General features: G+C 34.7%; 1 protein-coding gene across 4 annotated transcripts in view; it reads left to right on the top strand.

Annotated features, from left to right (window-relative positions):
- Positions 1-14352, top strand: part of Ten-a (tenascin accessory) — a 386430-nt gene that overhangs the window by 312912 nt on the left and 59166 nt on the right. For all 4 annotated transcript variants that reach the window (XM_069839392.1, XM_069839393.1, XM_069839390.1 and 1 more), the window contains 2 exons: positions 6002-6177; positions 8428-8670. In XM_069839392.1, coding sequence (XP_069695493.1) covers positions 6002-6177; positions 8428-8670 — 419 coding nt within the window. The remainder of the gene's footprint in view (positions 1-6001; positions 6178-8427; positions 8671-14352) is intronic.

Raw genomic sequence — 14352 nt, 5'->3', positions numbered from 1 at the left:
CGATAGAAACTAAGTTTTGTAACCAATTTACTAAATTTCAAATGACCATATATAAATTAAAATATCAAGAGAGATGATGATAATCAAATGGGGTAGCATTTAAACTTGAGAAATTTTGTACCATTTGTTAATTTCGTTTTAAATTATTTAATTTCTAACTTTTTGCAATGTTTCTTTAAAATATTGTAACTTCTTACTTTTATATATATTTTTTTTAAATTATAAATTGATGGTAAATTGTACTCTCTCCTATAGCTTTTGGTAGGAAATGTAAAGAGCGGCCGATCGTTGCTTTGTATTTGGCACTTTCTTATTGATCTTTTCCTTATGTAGGTATTATAAATGAATACAAGATGTTCTTGAGAGTATTAATTTGGAAAAAAATTTAGAAATTTTTGTGGGGAGTGGGATGTAGGTTCGTGGCCCATTTCTTTTAGGGTTCATCTCGATATTTGTCTTAGCGTCTTATGAAAAACCACTGAAAACTACAGGCAGGATGAGTTGTCTCAATTTAGGAGCCTAGCCAATTGGCGCTAAGGTGACTCCAATAGAATATAGATCGATCGGGCCTGAGGTTATGATATTGGGAAGGGTGTGTGTTCTTATTAAAAATAGCACGAATTGTATTTCACTACGAGACAGGATATTGGATGTTTTTAGCATAAGATGAGCTGGAGATGGGTCCTGATCCTAAGACTATATCAGACAATAGATGCTTGCCGCTTAACTGGTCGCTCCAGATGCTGTATTCCAGGTCGCAGAGACAGAGTTCAACTCTTTTCTTTAATGAGGACAGCATATTCATAATGCGAGCAATGAATAGCCTAATTCATCCCTTGTGTTTACTTTGCTTTTGTACATCTCACCTTTCATCCATCCCCACAGACAAAAATTTACAGGAATAGTTTGAGGACCTTGATCACCACGACCGATCCATCGTACGAGGATTTAAATTATGTATCACTTGACAGCTAAAATGTACAGGGGCTCTTCATGCTGGAATAACACGCTCATCCTTGTAATCAAAAGAACTTCTTGTAACAACACTGGAAACTCGTTTTACAGAAAGACTGAGTAGCTGCGCTGAAACGATTTGGTAACACTGCATGCCCAACCAACACATTCTGTACAGGCTAACTACAAACAGCTGTTTCTCTACACACATTAGGGCCTACAAGCAGCGTTGCCCGCAGACGATCTCAGAATAACGACATGTACTATTCATTTGTACATAGTCAATAGTACGTGGTCTTTCGTCGTTCTTTCATACCATTTGTAAAGGCTGGTTCACAATAAACCGGAAACGAGAATCGGAACGAAAACGAAAACGGTAAAATTGTTAAAATGTATACATTTAAACGTGAGCATTCACAATTAACGAAAAACTTGCCGGAGCCCGAGATCGGGAACGGAGAGTTGGCCAAGTTTCAACTTTGGCGTTCACGTTTCCGATCACAGCCCACTAAATTCATTTTATTGCCATCTAAAAGCTATTTTATCGTCGTATATTTTGTAGCAAGAAGACCGTGACATAACCTATGCATTATTTTGTTCTGTGCTGTGCATCATGGAGCAAGTTTTATTTGATGAGATTCTAATATTGAGTGTTGAGGAAAATCCTCACGTTTACGATAAGCGGCGCGCCTCGTATAGGCCTAAAGATAAGAAAATGAAGGAGAATATATGGCTTTCTTTGAACACCGATCGGAAGCGAATCATATTTTATTACTGTATTGGTTGTATTACACACTACATATTCACGCTTCAATTCAATAACTACTGTTGTGTTCATTTTTGTTCTATTACAAATGTTTCTTCTCTAATTATTTTACGTTATGGTATTCTTAAAATAGGTTGTGATAATAAAGATGCATGGGCATAGTTATAGTATCGTACCTAATGAAATGTTTCAGTTGAAATTTCGAAGTTGGTTAACCTGTGTTTATGTTGGCTGCCTTGTACTCATGAGAGAACGCCATTGGTCAATTATACACAAATAACATCAGAATGCGTAATATCGACTTTACATATCGTTATTGACATACATATCGATATGCATAGTCGTCTACGTTCTCGGTTTATCGTGAATCAAAAATTTTCATATTCACGTCCTCTGCTTCTCGTTTTCATTCTGATTTTCGTACCCGGTTTATTGTGAACCAGCCTTCAGGCTTGTTATGCGTAACATGTAAACAGCTGTATCTCCACACCTATTGAAAATCGGATACACGTTTATTTATACGAACTTTTTTATCTGGCCAAGGGCGATTGATTTTAAAGAACGATAAGATCTTTAGCACGACTTCTTCCTCTGGGAAGAAACGTATTAAAGCTGTAGGTCAGGCGTCGTAGATTCACGGTACCTGAGAGAGGGTCTAGCAAATTTAGTCGATGTTTTTCACCCACGTTGAATTTCACCGCTAAATACTGTAGTATTGCGATAGTTTTGTAAGATAACAATAAAATTGTTTTATTCGTTTTCTTGAATGGACTTTATATGAATTGTAAAGTTTTCCTTCAGAATCCAGAAATTTGCTTTACAGATATCCCACCTCAAATTTTGAATTCTTGTCTTAGCATTGCCACATTTGCAGAGATGATGGTTAATGAGGGAAGTAATCAACAAGTAAAATGATGATTCTCATTAAATAATAATAATAATAATAATAATAATAATAATAATAATAAACTCCACCGGCGTAGCTCAGTCGGCTGAGGCGCTTGTCTGCCGATCTTGACTTGCGTTCGGGCGTGTGTTCGATTCCCGCTCGGGCTGATTACCTGGTTGGGTTTTTCCGAGGTTTTCCCCAATCGTGAGGCGAATTTTAGGTAATTTATAGCGAAGCCTCGACCTCATCTCGCCAAATACCATCTCGCTATCACCAATTTCATCGACGCTAAATAACCTAGTGGTTGATACAGCGTCGTTAAATAACGAAGTATTACTCGATCAAGGTGAGTGGAGCCGCGGGCGTAATGTGAACTATCGCGATGCGGTATTACGAACGCAGGAGCAGTAGCGCCACGGCTCCGGTCTGCAGGACTCCACTGGCCTTGGTCGAGTAATAAAAATATAACAATAATAATAATAATAATAGTAATAATAATAATAATAATAATAAAATACATTAAAGAAGATATATTACAGTTATATGAACACTTTATAAGTTTATTGAAGATGTTATTCAGACATGTTTCGGAGAATGCTTCTCCATCTTCAGTGATAAGTTACATCGAGGAAGTGGTTCAGATGCTCGAACCGTAATAATAATAGTAGTAATAGTAATAATAATAATAATAATAATAATAATAATAATAATAACAATAACTGTCCGGCTTATATTTGTGTAACGCATCAAGCAGTCAGTGTTGTCCTGCCAATTTATTGCTATACAAAGAGCAGCAATGGCAATTGTATAAATTCTACCCTAAACTCTAGACAGTCTTTATCATGTGATATTTCTCGCAATCTGTATGAATTGATTATACCGCTATGGTTCAGGAGGGGTCACCTTAATAATTTCAAAACACATTGCTTGAAACTGTATATAATACAACTAATTTCACAATATGAGACTACACAGCATTTACAATAAATCTAAAATGGAATGGGAAGCCATGAAAGATCGTTAAAAATAATCAATATTCAAAATATAATGGACGTGGCGGTGCCAGAATTTTTAATCTCAGAAGGGCATTTGAGCGGACAGAAATTAGTCAAGATGGTCAAACCTCCTTTCTTGTGTTCCATACTATTGAAATTTGTATGGAAGAAACTTATTAACGATGAAAATATATGTTTATAATAGTAAATATTAGTAAACCTATTGAATGAGATAGGTTTGGAAGTGAATCCCGAAAAGACAAAGTATATGATTATGTCTCGTGACCAGAATATTGTACGAGATGGAAATATAAAAATTGGAAATTTATCCTTTGAAGAGGCGGAAAAATTCAAATACCTGGAAGCAACAGTAACAAATATAAATGATATTCGGGAGAATTTAAACACAGAATAAATATGGGAAATGCCCGTTATTATTCGGTTCAGAAGCTTTTATCATACAGTTTGCTGTCAAAAAATCTGAAAGTTAGAATTTATAAAACAGTTATATTATCGGTTATTCTTTATGGTTGTGAAACTTGGACTCCACTTTGAGGGAGGAACATAGGTTAAGGGTGTTTGAGAATAAGGTGTTTAGGAAAATATTTGGGGCTAAGAGGGATGAAGTTACAGGAGAATGGAGAAAGTTAAGAAGTGCACGCATTGTATTCTTCACCTGACATAATTAGGAACATTAAATCCAGACGTTTGAGATGGGCAGGGCATGTAGCACGTATGGGCGAATCCAGAAATGCATATAGAGTGTTAGTTGGGAGGCCGGAGGGAAAAAGACCTTTAGGGAAGCTGAGATGTAAATGGGAAGATAATATTAAAATGGATTTGGGGAGGTGGATATGATGATAGAGGATGGGTTAATCTTGCACAGGATAGGGCCCAATGGCGGGCTTATGTGAGGGCGGCAATGAACCTCTGGGTTCCTTAAAAGCCAGTAAGTAAAGTAAGTAAACCTATTGAATGACATAAGCTTAATTTTACATTTGCTTATTACCAGATATTAAGCAAATATAAATATACAGAATGTTTAAACGAGTATCCAATATTTTAGGAGATGATAGTATGCATCAAAACAAGAAAACAATGTCTAATAAACATGGGTCCTACAACACATACTTTCTGAGATCTGAACACTTGTTCATAGGAGGTGCTCAGTGTGACGTCCATTTATGGCAATGCATTTCACTGCCCTACAATACAGCAGACTACCAGATAATCGTACCTTAGTTGACACCCCTGGCATGGAATACTGATACGTCGCAAGGAATATTGAAAACAAAAGTCTGGTTGCGGATATGAGCGGAGTTCAGCAGAGATGATAATGATGTGAATTTTCGTAATCAGCATGTGTAGGCTAATGAAAATCCCCAAACAGTTGAAGAAACAAGGCATCGGCACCGATTCTTATTCAACTTATGGGCAGGCGTTCTTGGCGATAGATTAATAGAGCCATACGTTCTACATAGAGATTAACTGGGGATCGTTGTCAGGACTTTCTTATTAATGTATTAACAACAAATTTCATAGAGTGCGTGATTCCTTACGCCGAAGGGGAGAGGAATGCATTGCCATGAATGGACGTCACATTGAGCACCTCTTATGAACAAGTGTTCAGATCTCAGAAAGTATGTGTCGTAGGACCCATTTTTATTAGACATTGTTTTCTTGTTTTGATGCATACTAGCACCTCTTAAAATATTAGATAGCTTTTTAACACCTTGTATATAAACTAAACTTTAAAAAAGACATAACGCTTTATTTAAAACGAAGTTTCTCGCGTTACGTACAGGGATGACTGATGACAAGATATAGAATAATTGCTGAAGAAAAGTAGTGGCTAACTGTAAACATCTTAACATGTTTTAGTTGCATTTTCATTTACATGTGTATAGAATAATATGGAAGATTATGAAGGAGAGTTCACCAAAACTCTCTGTTGGAGCTGCTTCTAGTATTGGTTAGATAACTTCATATATGATGATAATAATTTATGGAGGAAACTGCACATCAAAACGATAGGGGAAGTCCATTCTATATAGTGATAAGCCTGAAAATGAAATCAGCGTGGCTAAATATTTACGATTTTCTAATGAAAACCAATACTGCTACAAATAATTTGTCAATGCTGCCTTATAAGCGATATAAATATATGTTCCAGCCTAAGTATGAGTTTTTATAGTGAGAGTACAATTGTATTGAATTAAAAGATAACCATGAAAACATTAAATATTAGTTGAAAGTGTTAGAGATATGAAAAGATGTTGTGTGTTAGCTCAGTGTTTTGTTTCTGTATATGAATGGCTACAGTATTAAGTATCGTTTCTGTGAAGGAGTTGAAGAAAATAAGCTTTAAAATGTTAATTTGTTGTAATTTTATTCCAGTTCTTCAAGCGTGGGGTAGCATGCCCGTCTTTCCAAGCAGTCCTGTAACTTCTGGTGAACACGGACCGTGTATGGATCACGATCATGAGATGCTTCACCCTGTGATCATGTCAACGTGGATGCCAGATAAGGTTGGAGGAATGCCGGGGAAGAGTCTGGTCTTTGCAGAAACTCAGGTCAGTTTTTGAATTTTGGATTGTTTTTTATATGTAGGCCTACTCTTTAATTTAAAGAACTTAAAAATATTAAACTACTTTCAAGTACTTGATCTCACTAGAATTTTGTTAATTTACAATTATTTCTTTGTCTTTTATTTTTCTAGCAATAAACAATATATTAATTGTTCAAGACGCCGATTAGTCGTATTACATATTTCTGTACTATAGAGAAATTAATTTTTTGCTTATTGATTACAAGTGGTTTGCATTTTGAGTAACATTTTGAATTAAATTTCAGGCATGTATCTCTAATTGTATTTCATACTGATTGAGTGGAAGAAAAGGTCTTAACTCTACCAGGCGAATAGATAAATAAATAAATAAATAAATAAGCAAATAAATAAAAATAATGCTCAAAATTGAACGGTGAAGTATTTGATATTAATAATAAATAACTTAATTAATTAATAATAATAATAATAATAATAATAATAATAATAATAATAATAATAATAATAATAATAAACATTAAATCCAGACGTTTGCGATGGGCAGGACATGTAGCACGTATGGGCGAATCCAGAAATGCATATAGAGTGTTAGTTGGGAGGCCGGAGGAAAAAAGACCTTTGGGGAGGCCGAGACGTAGGTGGGAAGATAATATTAAAATGGATTTTAGGGAGGTGGAATATGATGGTAGAGACTGGATAATCTTGCTCAGGATAGGGACCAATGGCGGGCTTATGTGAGGGCGGTGATGAATCTCCGGGTTCCTTAAAAGCCAGTAAGTAAGTGATAATAATAGTTTTATTTTTCTTGGGAGAGTTAAGGCCACCAGCCCTTCTCTTCCACTCAACCAGGATCAAAGCACATATAGAAAAATACATATTGGTATGCAAGTATTAACTTAAAATAATAATAATAATAATAATAATAATAATAATAATAATAATAATAATAATAATAATAATAATAATAAAAGTAAATAAATAAATGATAATACTTAAAAATTTTAAATATGGGAGACTCGGCTAATTCCGCAATATTAAGAAGTAAATCTATCATATTTTTATCAAAATGTTTATTGAAAAATATTATCAGGTTATGTAGACATGGACGAAACGTTTCACTACCAAATGAGATAAAGAGACCTATTACAATGCAAATATATTTATACATCTTGATTACACAACTTTTAACACTGTATCACTTCTGAATATGTATGGTAAGACTTTCCTGTGTTAAATTTCAACGTACCTCGTTTACATGTTTCGACCTATTTATGGGTCATCTTCAGAACTGGTCGTTGTTGGTCTTGGCGCCACTTGTTCTGTTTCCTGTGAGGGTGTGTTCCTGTGGTATAGTGTAGATTCAAAGAGTGTGTATGCAGAACACATCACAAATGCTAACCACATCCACAGAGACATCAACACAGACATGGAAATACTACACATCCAACCAAAAAGCCAGAAACTAAACACACTACAAAAATATGAAATATACAGACACACAAAAACACACCCCAACGAAATTCTCACACATAACTCAATGTCAAAACACACACACTCTTTGACTCTACACTATACCACAGGAACACACCCTCACAGGAAACAGAACAAGTGGCGCCAAGACCAACAACGACCAGTTCTGAAGATGGCCCATAAATAGGTCGAAACATGTAAACGAGGTACTTTGAAATTTAACACAGGAAAGTCTTACCATACATATTCCGAAGTATATTTAGTTGTACATTACAGTTTAAAAAGAACAACTCGGGTAATTTCGCAACAGTGCGGATAAATCCGCAATAGGACTTGGCTAATTCCGCAGTAGTAAATAATTATGAAATACATTATGAAAGTAACATAAAAGGAACAATTTATATGTAACAATGCTCACTTTCTTCACAGCTGTGTAGCAAAACACGAAAACCAGCCAACTTTCGATGTTTCACTGTATTCCCGACAGAGGTGTCGACCAATATCCTTGATTTTTTTCTATAGCACTGCAGAGGACATGCCTCCTGTTGACAGCCTCTCAAAACTTACGTTCATGCTATTGTAAAGTCGCAGCAAAATCATATATGCACTACTGCGGAATTAACCGTACTGCGGAATTAGCCGAGTTTCCCCTACAGTTTTTCGATGGTGAACAGAGGAAGAGAAAGAGAGAGCCAGCCATTTATCCACCTTCTGTTCCTCCTGAGGAAATAGAATAACGATTGTGTAAGCGATGCGGATGATAATTCATTATTTTGTTACTCTTCAGATCTTGCAGGAGAGTATTCGAATCCCCGGATCATCTCTCCACCTGATGTACCAGAGCAGCCAGGCCCCAGGCTACTTGTCCAGTGTTCTGATGAGACTGACACACAATACGATCCCGCCTACGCTCACCCACGTCCATGTCCGGGTTGAAATCGAGGGATCAGTGCACACTAAGACATACGAGGCTGACCCACACCTCACACATACATTCGCTTGGAATAAACGAAATGTTTATAAGCAAAAGGTAACTAACCTAGTTTCAGAAAAAGAATATGCATATTTTCAGAGCCATAGTGTTTAATTTTATTAATACTTTTATGTAATTAGTTGCATAAGTTACATGTACAATAATACGGTTATTTATTTAGCTTAACATATTGTTTTTGTTAATGTTAGAACATTTTAATGTTTCAATCTAAAGATCATTTTTTAGCATAATCATCATTAGACCGCGGAACTTTATGCACTAAAACACCTGAAACTTTGCATGCAAATATGCAGTAAAAACTGTTGAAATATGCTCTAAAAATTGAAACATGCAGTTAAAAATATTTTATATGTTTAATAATACGCGGTAAATGAACATAATTTAAAGTAATAAGTGTTAAGGAGCCATATTACACAGAAGATGTTTTTTATCAACAGTAATCTCATTAGAGATTTTGATTTATCTAGAGAAAATCAAAACTCATGTGGGATTTAAAGTATATAGATAAGAAGAAATAAAGTACTCTAATACAATAAAATATTAAATGAATTACTAAAATTCTATTTCACTAATGTTAGCTTCACCAAAACGTTTGAACGGAGCCGCCATTTTCAATTGACTGTCTATGCTGTAAATAAATGACGATCGCAAAGCATGTTTTATAGTACCGTAAAGAATTTGCATTTTGAAATGTTGGCAAACAAAGAAACAAATGCTAAGGTAGTGATAAAAACAAACAAATTTTAGAGAAACGATAAAATTAAACAAATGCTAGGGAAGCAATAAAATTGAACAAATGCCAGGGAAGCGATAACATTATGTGATAAGCAGCCATTATTGGTTGAAAGACCCCTTTCGTACCATTTTATTGGTCAAAAGTAGTCAATCAATCAATCAATCAACAATGGCACGACAGCCCTGTATGAGCCCTGGCCTTCTGTAGAAGCTTTCTCCATTCCTCTCTCAACAGAGCCGTTCTTCTCCAGTTCCTTATTCCCAGTATTTGTATGTCCTTTCTCACATCATCTTCCTATCTCAACCTTGGTCTTCCAATTTTCCTTGTTCTTTCCGGATTAGTGCTAAACACTTTCTTAATAGTTCCATCATCCTCCCGCAACACATGCCCAACCCATTGTAGTATCTTGGTTTTTATGGTTGCTACAATATCTGGTTCTTTAAAGAGTTTATATTTCCTCCTCCATACATTCCGTTCCTTCACAGGTCCAAATATAAGCCGTAAAACTCTTTTCTCAATATTATACCCAGAGTTCTTTCATCCATTTTTGTCATCGGCCACGTCTCTGCTGCGTAAATCAACATTGGTCTCAGTAGCACCTTATACATTAGTATCTTTGTATTTCTTGTTATTAGTTGCGATGTAAGATGTTCAAAAGATGGTCAAAAGTAGTATGACGTAGTAAAAGTGTAATAGTCAGTAGAAAAACATTTGTTTTCAGAAACACATTTTTTTCTTCCAAAAAATCTTTTCTGCTAGATTTTCGGTTAAACTTATAATAAAATGGAACATATAGTAGTTCTTTACTTTATTGTGCAGTGAAACTTGTTGAAATTAAAATTTACACTCCAGGAGACTTCATTGTCGGTGTTCAAATACATTCTATTTTGTATCTATGAAATCAGAGCGCACTAACAGCATTGTCTTCGTAGCAGTTCAATGACGTCAATAATACGTGACTTTATGGTCGCAGGTGTCTAAATACATTCATTTTTGGTTCTATGAAATCAGAGTAAAAGGTGATAAAAGTCTGAATGACCTCTATGGTCCGTCCCAGGAATCTATAGAGTAGAAAGACGAAACAAGACCTTTGCGCAAGTGGTATGTGGGAGGGCTAAGACCAATGATCGCTCTGTGGGGAGGTGTTGGTTGAACGAAGCTAGCAATCGCTTGCAGGGATTGGATCATTTCTATCTGAACTCTACTCTACCTTCTACTACGAGCATCTTACTCCTTAGCGGCCTCGAGCTGATGCTGCCCGCAATACACTGCGGCACCGATATACTCCGCCCCCATATGCGTGAGTTACTCCACAGAATCCTGAGACGGACTATAGGCGACGCATATTTTCGCCCTGGCTCCTGAAAAATTACACTTTTACCGCTAGTATGTAGGTACACAGTTAGCCTCATGTTAAATTGGAAAACGACCCAACTTATACACTAGGGACAAGTACCCATTGACGACGCAGCAATTTCATGTCCTCAACATATTTCTCACATAACTGTTATATTTCTTGGAAATTATTCTTATTTTTAAGAGAGGAATTTTTTAATCTATACTAATAATAAATCTGTAGCCGAAATTTTTCTGGTAATTTTCGATTTTTCAAAAATAATTGGTCCTAACATATATAATTAACCATCCTGAAACCGAAAATCGCTTTTTTGAAATGTTTGTTTGTATGTCTGTCTGTCTGTCTGGATATTTGTTACCTTTTCAAGCGATAATGGCTGAACCGATTTATATGAAAATTGGAATATAAATTAAGTTCGTTATAACTTAGAATTTAGGCTATATGGCATTCAAAATATTTTATTTAAAAGGGGGTTATAAGGGGGCTTGAATTAAATAAATTGAAATATCTTCCTTATTATTAATTCTCATGAAAAATATTACATAACAAAAGTTTCTTTAAAAATAATTTGCGATAAGTTTTATTCCATGCAAAATTTTCACAGGACTGATATTTAATGAGATAAATGAGTTTCAAAATTACAATAACGCCATCTAAGGCGGTGTAATGAAATAAAAAACAAATGACTTCGTCTATAAGGGACCTTGGAAATCAACAATAGAAAGGTATGAAACATACGGTAGCCTACAGAGAATATTTCTGTGTTTGTATGAAGTAATATCTGAAGCTAAATCAACCGATTTGTATAATTAATTATTAATTCACCATTAGAAAGTGTAGTTTCTCTAGATGGACATAATGCTATAATGTTATTACAGTAACTTCTGAGTGAATCGAGGACATATAAGATTAAAATAGCTTCTTATGCACAGAAAACTTGATAGGCATTCGTTTCCTGTATTTCTTAAAATAATTTTTATGACCAAATGAGTGGTCTCTGGATAAAAAGGATCGCATTTTAATTTTTAATGCAATTTAAATTAAGTAACATAATAAACGATTTATCCTTCTATCAAACACGAATGTTCCCTGGATCAAATGTCCTATTTTAATTATGTAATTACTTTATATTTATTTCTAACGGATGCAGCGGAGCGCACGGGTACGGCTAGTTAGATAATAAATCCAGAGAAACAAGAAAAGATATTAGTATCTGATTGGCAAAACATCATTTCTCACACTAGCTTATTAAACCGTGTCGGACTGTAAAGAAAACAATAATCGCAATGTCCATATTTTATGTTGTAAAATATTACAGTATTGTGAAATTTTAATTTTCTAACCAATTTAAACGTAAATTTTTGTTTTGATGTACAAATCGGATCATTATTTTGCTCGTTTCATTCCCTTTATCTTTCATGTTTGTTAATTCCGGATCCCAATGGTCAACCTCACTTGAGGACGGATGATTTGAAATAAATCTTAGTAGTGGTTTATTAAAATTATAGCATATAGCCTATTAACCTATTGTATCCTATACGATACTTTGCGGATTTAAGGATTAAATAATCAAAATCAAAATGCGTGTGCATTTAAAAGAGGAAACCCTCGAAATATGCATTTATGCAAAATGAAGTTGGCTTCATTCGAACGTAAAAACCATGATTGGCAAAAATCCACTTTTACTTCCTCAATATGCCAAATCAATAATAACATGCAATTACATGAAGTTCCACTGTCTAATAATAATCATCACAATCATCATCATCTTAAATGAAGTCTGGCATTTTTAGAGCTACTTCGATCTCATCCAATCCTTCTCTCAAAGTTTTTCCTTTTCATCTAACGGTAATATTATTTTAAGCATTTTGTCTTATCCATTCTCAACACTCACTGTATCCTAGTGTTTTTATGTTTTTCTCAGTTGCATATAGTTCTACTTTCAGTTGGAGAGTTAGGTGCAAAAAAATAAAGCACTCATTTGTCACAATCTCAGTTTCAGTACTTTGTTATAGAAATAATATAAAATGCCTCTCTGAAAGACATTAGGTATAGTTTCATTCTATCACTTGTTTTGATACCGCCACTTTTCTGTTCCTGTAGCCGCCACGTTGAATCCGGGTTCGATTCCCGTTGTAACCCCCATTTGTTTACTTGTGTCGTACAAGCCCGTAGTCCAGGTAACACGGGGTTTTCACCTTGTACCCAGGTTCCACTGTGGCAGCCCAACAAATCTAAATCAATATCTCCTTGCGGGTTTAGCGTAGACTAGCCTCCTATGGCGCGACGTGGACAACGATTCTTTCGATAAATTGGTCTACATAACTGGCTTCATATGGGTGAATGACGAATATCAAGTACCAGACATTAGTAAAAAAATATTCTAGTTAAAAATTATTTAATGCGGTAGTCATTAAGTTTAAACGTTACTTTGACCATTCCAATTCCTTATTATACGCCGATGATGTTAAATTATTTAAAGAAATTACAAATGAATCTGACTCAGCTGAGTTACAACAAGATATTAATAGTATTTTTAGGTGGAGAATTGTTAACAAACTCAACTTTAATATTAAAAAATGCTCACACATTACCTTAATTCGTAATACTAACTCTCTGGATTACACGTATAGCATAAATAACACAAAATTAGAAAGAGTCACTTCAGTAAATGATTTAGGAGTGGTAATCTCTCATGACCTATCCTTTTTAACACATATAAAAGCAATTGCGAATAGAGCCTTCAAACTGGTAGGTTTCATCTACAGGAACTCAAAAGATTTCATGAATGATGAAACTGTCTTAAAAATATATAATAGTTTAATACGAAGTAAATTAGAGTACGCATCTATAGTTTGGAACCCTCACTATCACTCGCACTCGGTCATTCTAGAGAGAGTACAGAATAAAATCCTAAAACTGCTATATATGAAAAAAAACCTTCATGTTACAACATATTCCAATCTTATGAATCCATGCTGGTTGAATTTAATGTACCACCTCTCGGTAGTCGCAGGATAAGAGCACAACAAATGTATTTGTTCAAAACCATAAATGGTTTAATAGACAACCCTGGTCTTCTACAGCTAATTAGTTTCAATATTGGTAAATCAAATTTGAGAAAGCGATCTCTCTTTTATTTACAGACAACAAAAACACTATCTCATAAAATGTCTCCACTTTTATTAATGCTTCGAACTTACAATCGTCTATCAAATAAACAGGATTTAGATTTTTCGTTATCGTACAACATGTACAAGAAAAAGTTATGTAAAGCATTACTTGAAACACATGTTCTGTGTTGGTGAGTTTTTTTAATAAATGAATTGAGCCTATTGGGCCTACTGTGTAGTGCTGTATATTGGATTTATTAACATGGTGTTGTATTTGCCAATTATAGCTACGCCTACATTTTGCATTTTGGCTGTGATGTTTGTACTTGGCTATTTTTTATTTGTTTTTATTTGGTGTTTTTCATTTATATATGTATCTGTGTATTTTATTTAGGTGGTATCTATTTGTTTTTTTTTTCTTCTCTTTTCCATTTTTAATTTGTAATTACACATGTATCTCTTTTACCTCTTTTTTCGTGTTATATGCAATTCTATGTTTTTTATCTCTACTG

The sequence above is a fragment of the Periplaneta americana genome, chromosome 11, assembly GCF_040183065.1.
Source record: "Periplaneta americana isolate PAMFEO1 chromosome 11, P.americana_PAMFEO1_priV1, whole genome shotgun sequence".
NCBI lineage: Eukaryota > Metazoa > Arthropoda > Insecta > Blattodea > Blattidae > Periplaneta > Periplaneta americana.
This window is presented reverse-complemented; position numbering and strand designations above follow the sequence as displayed.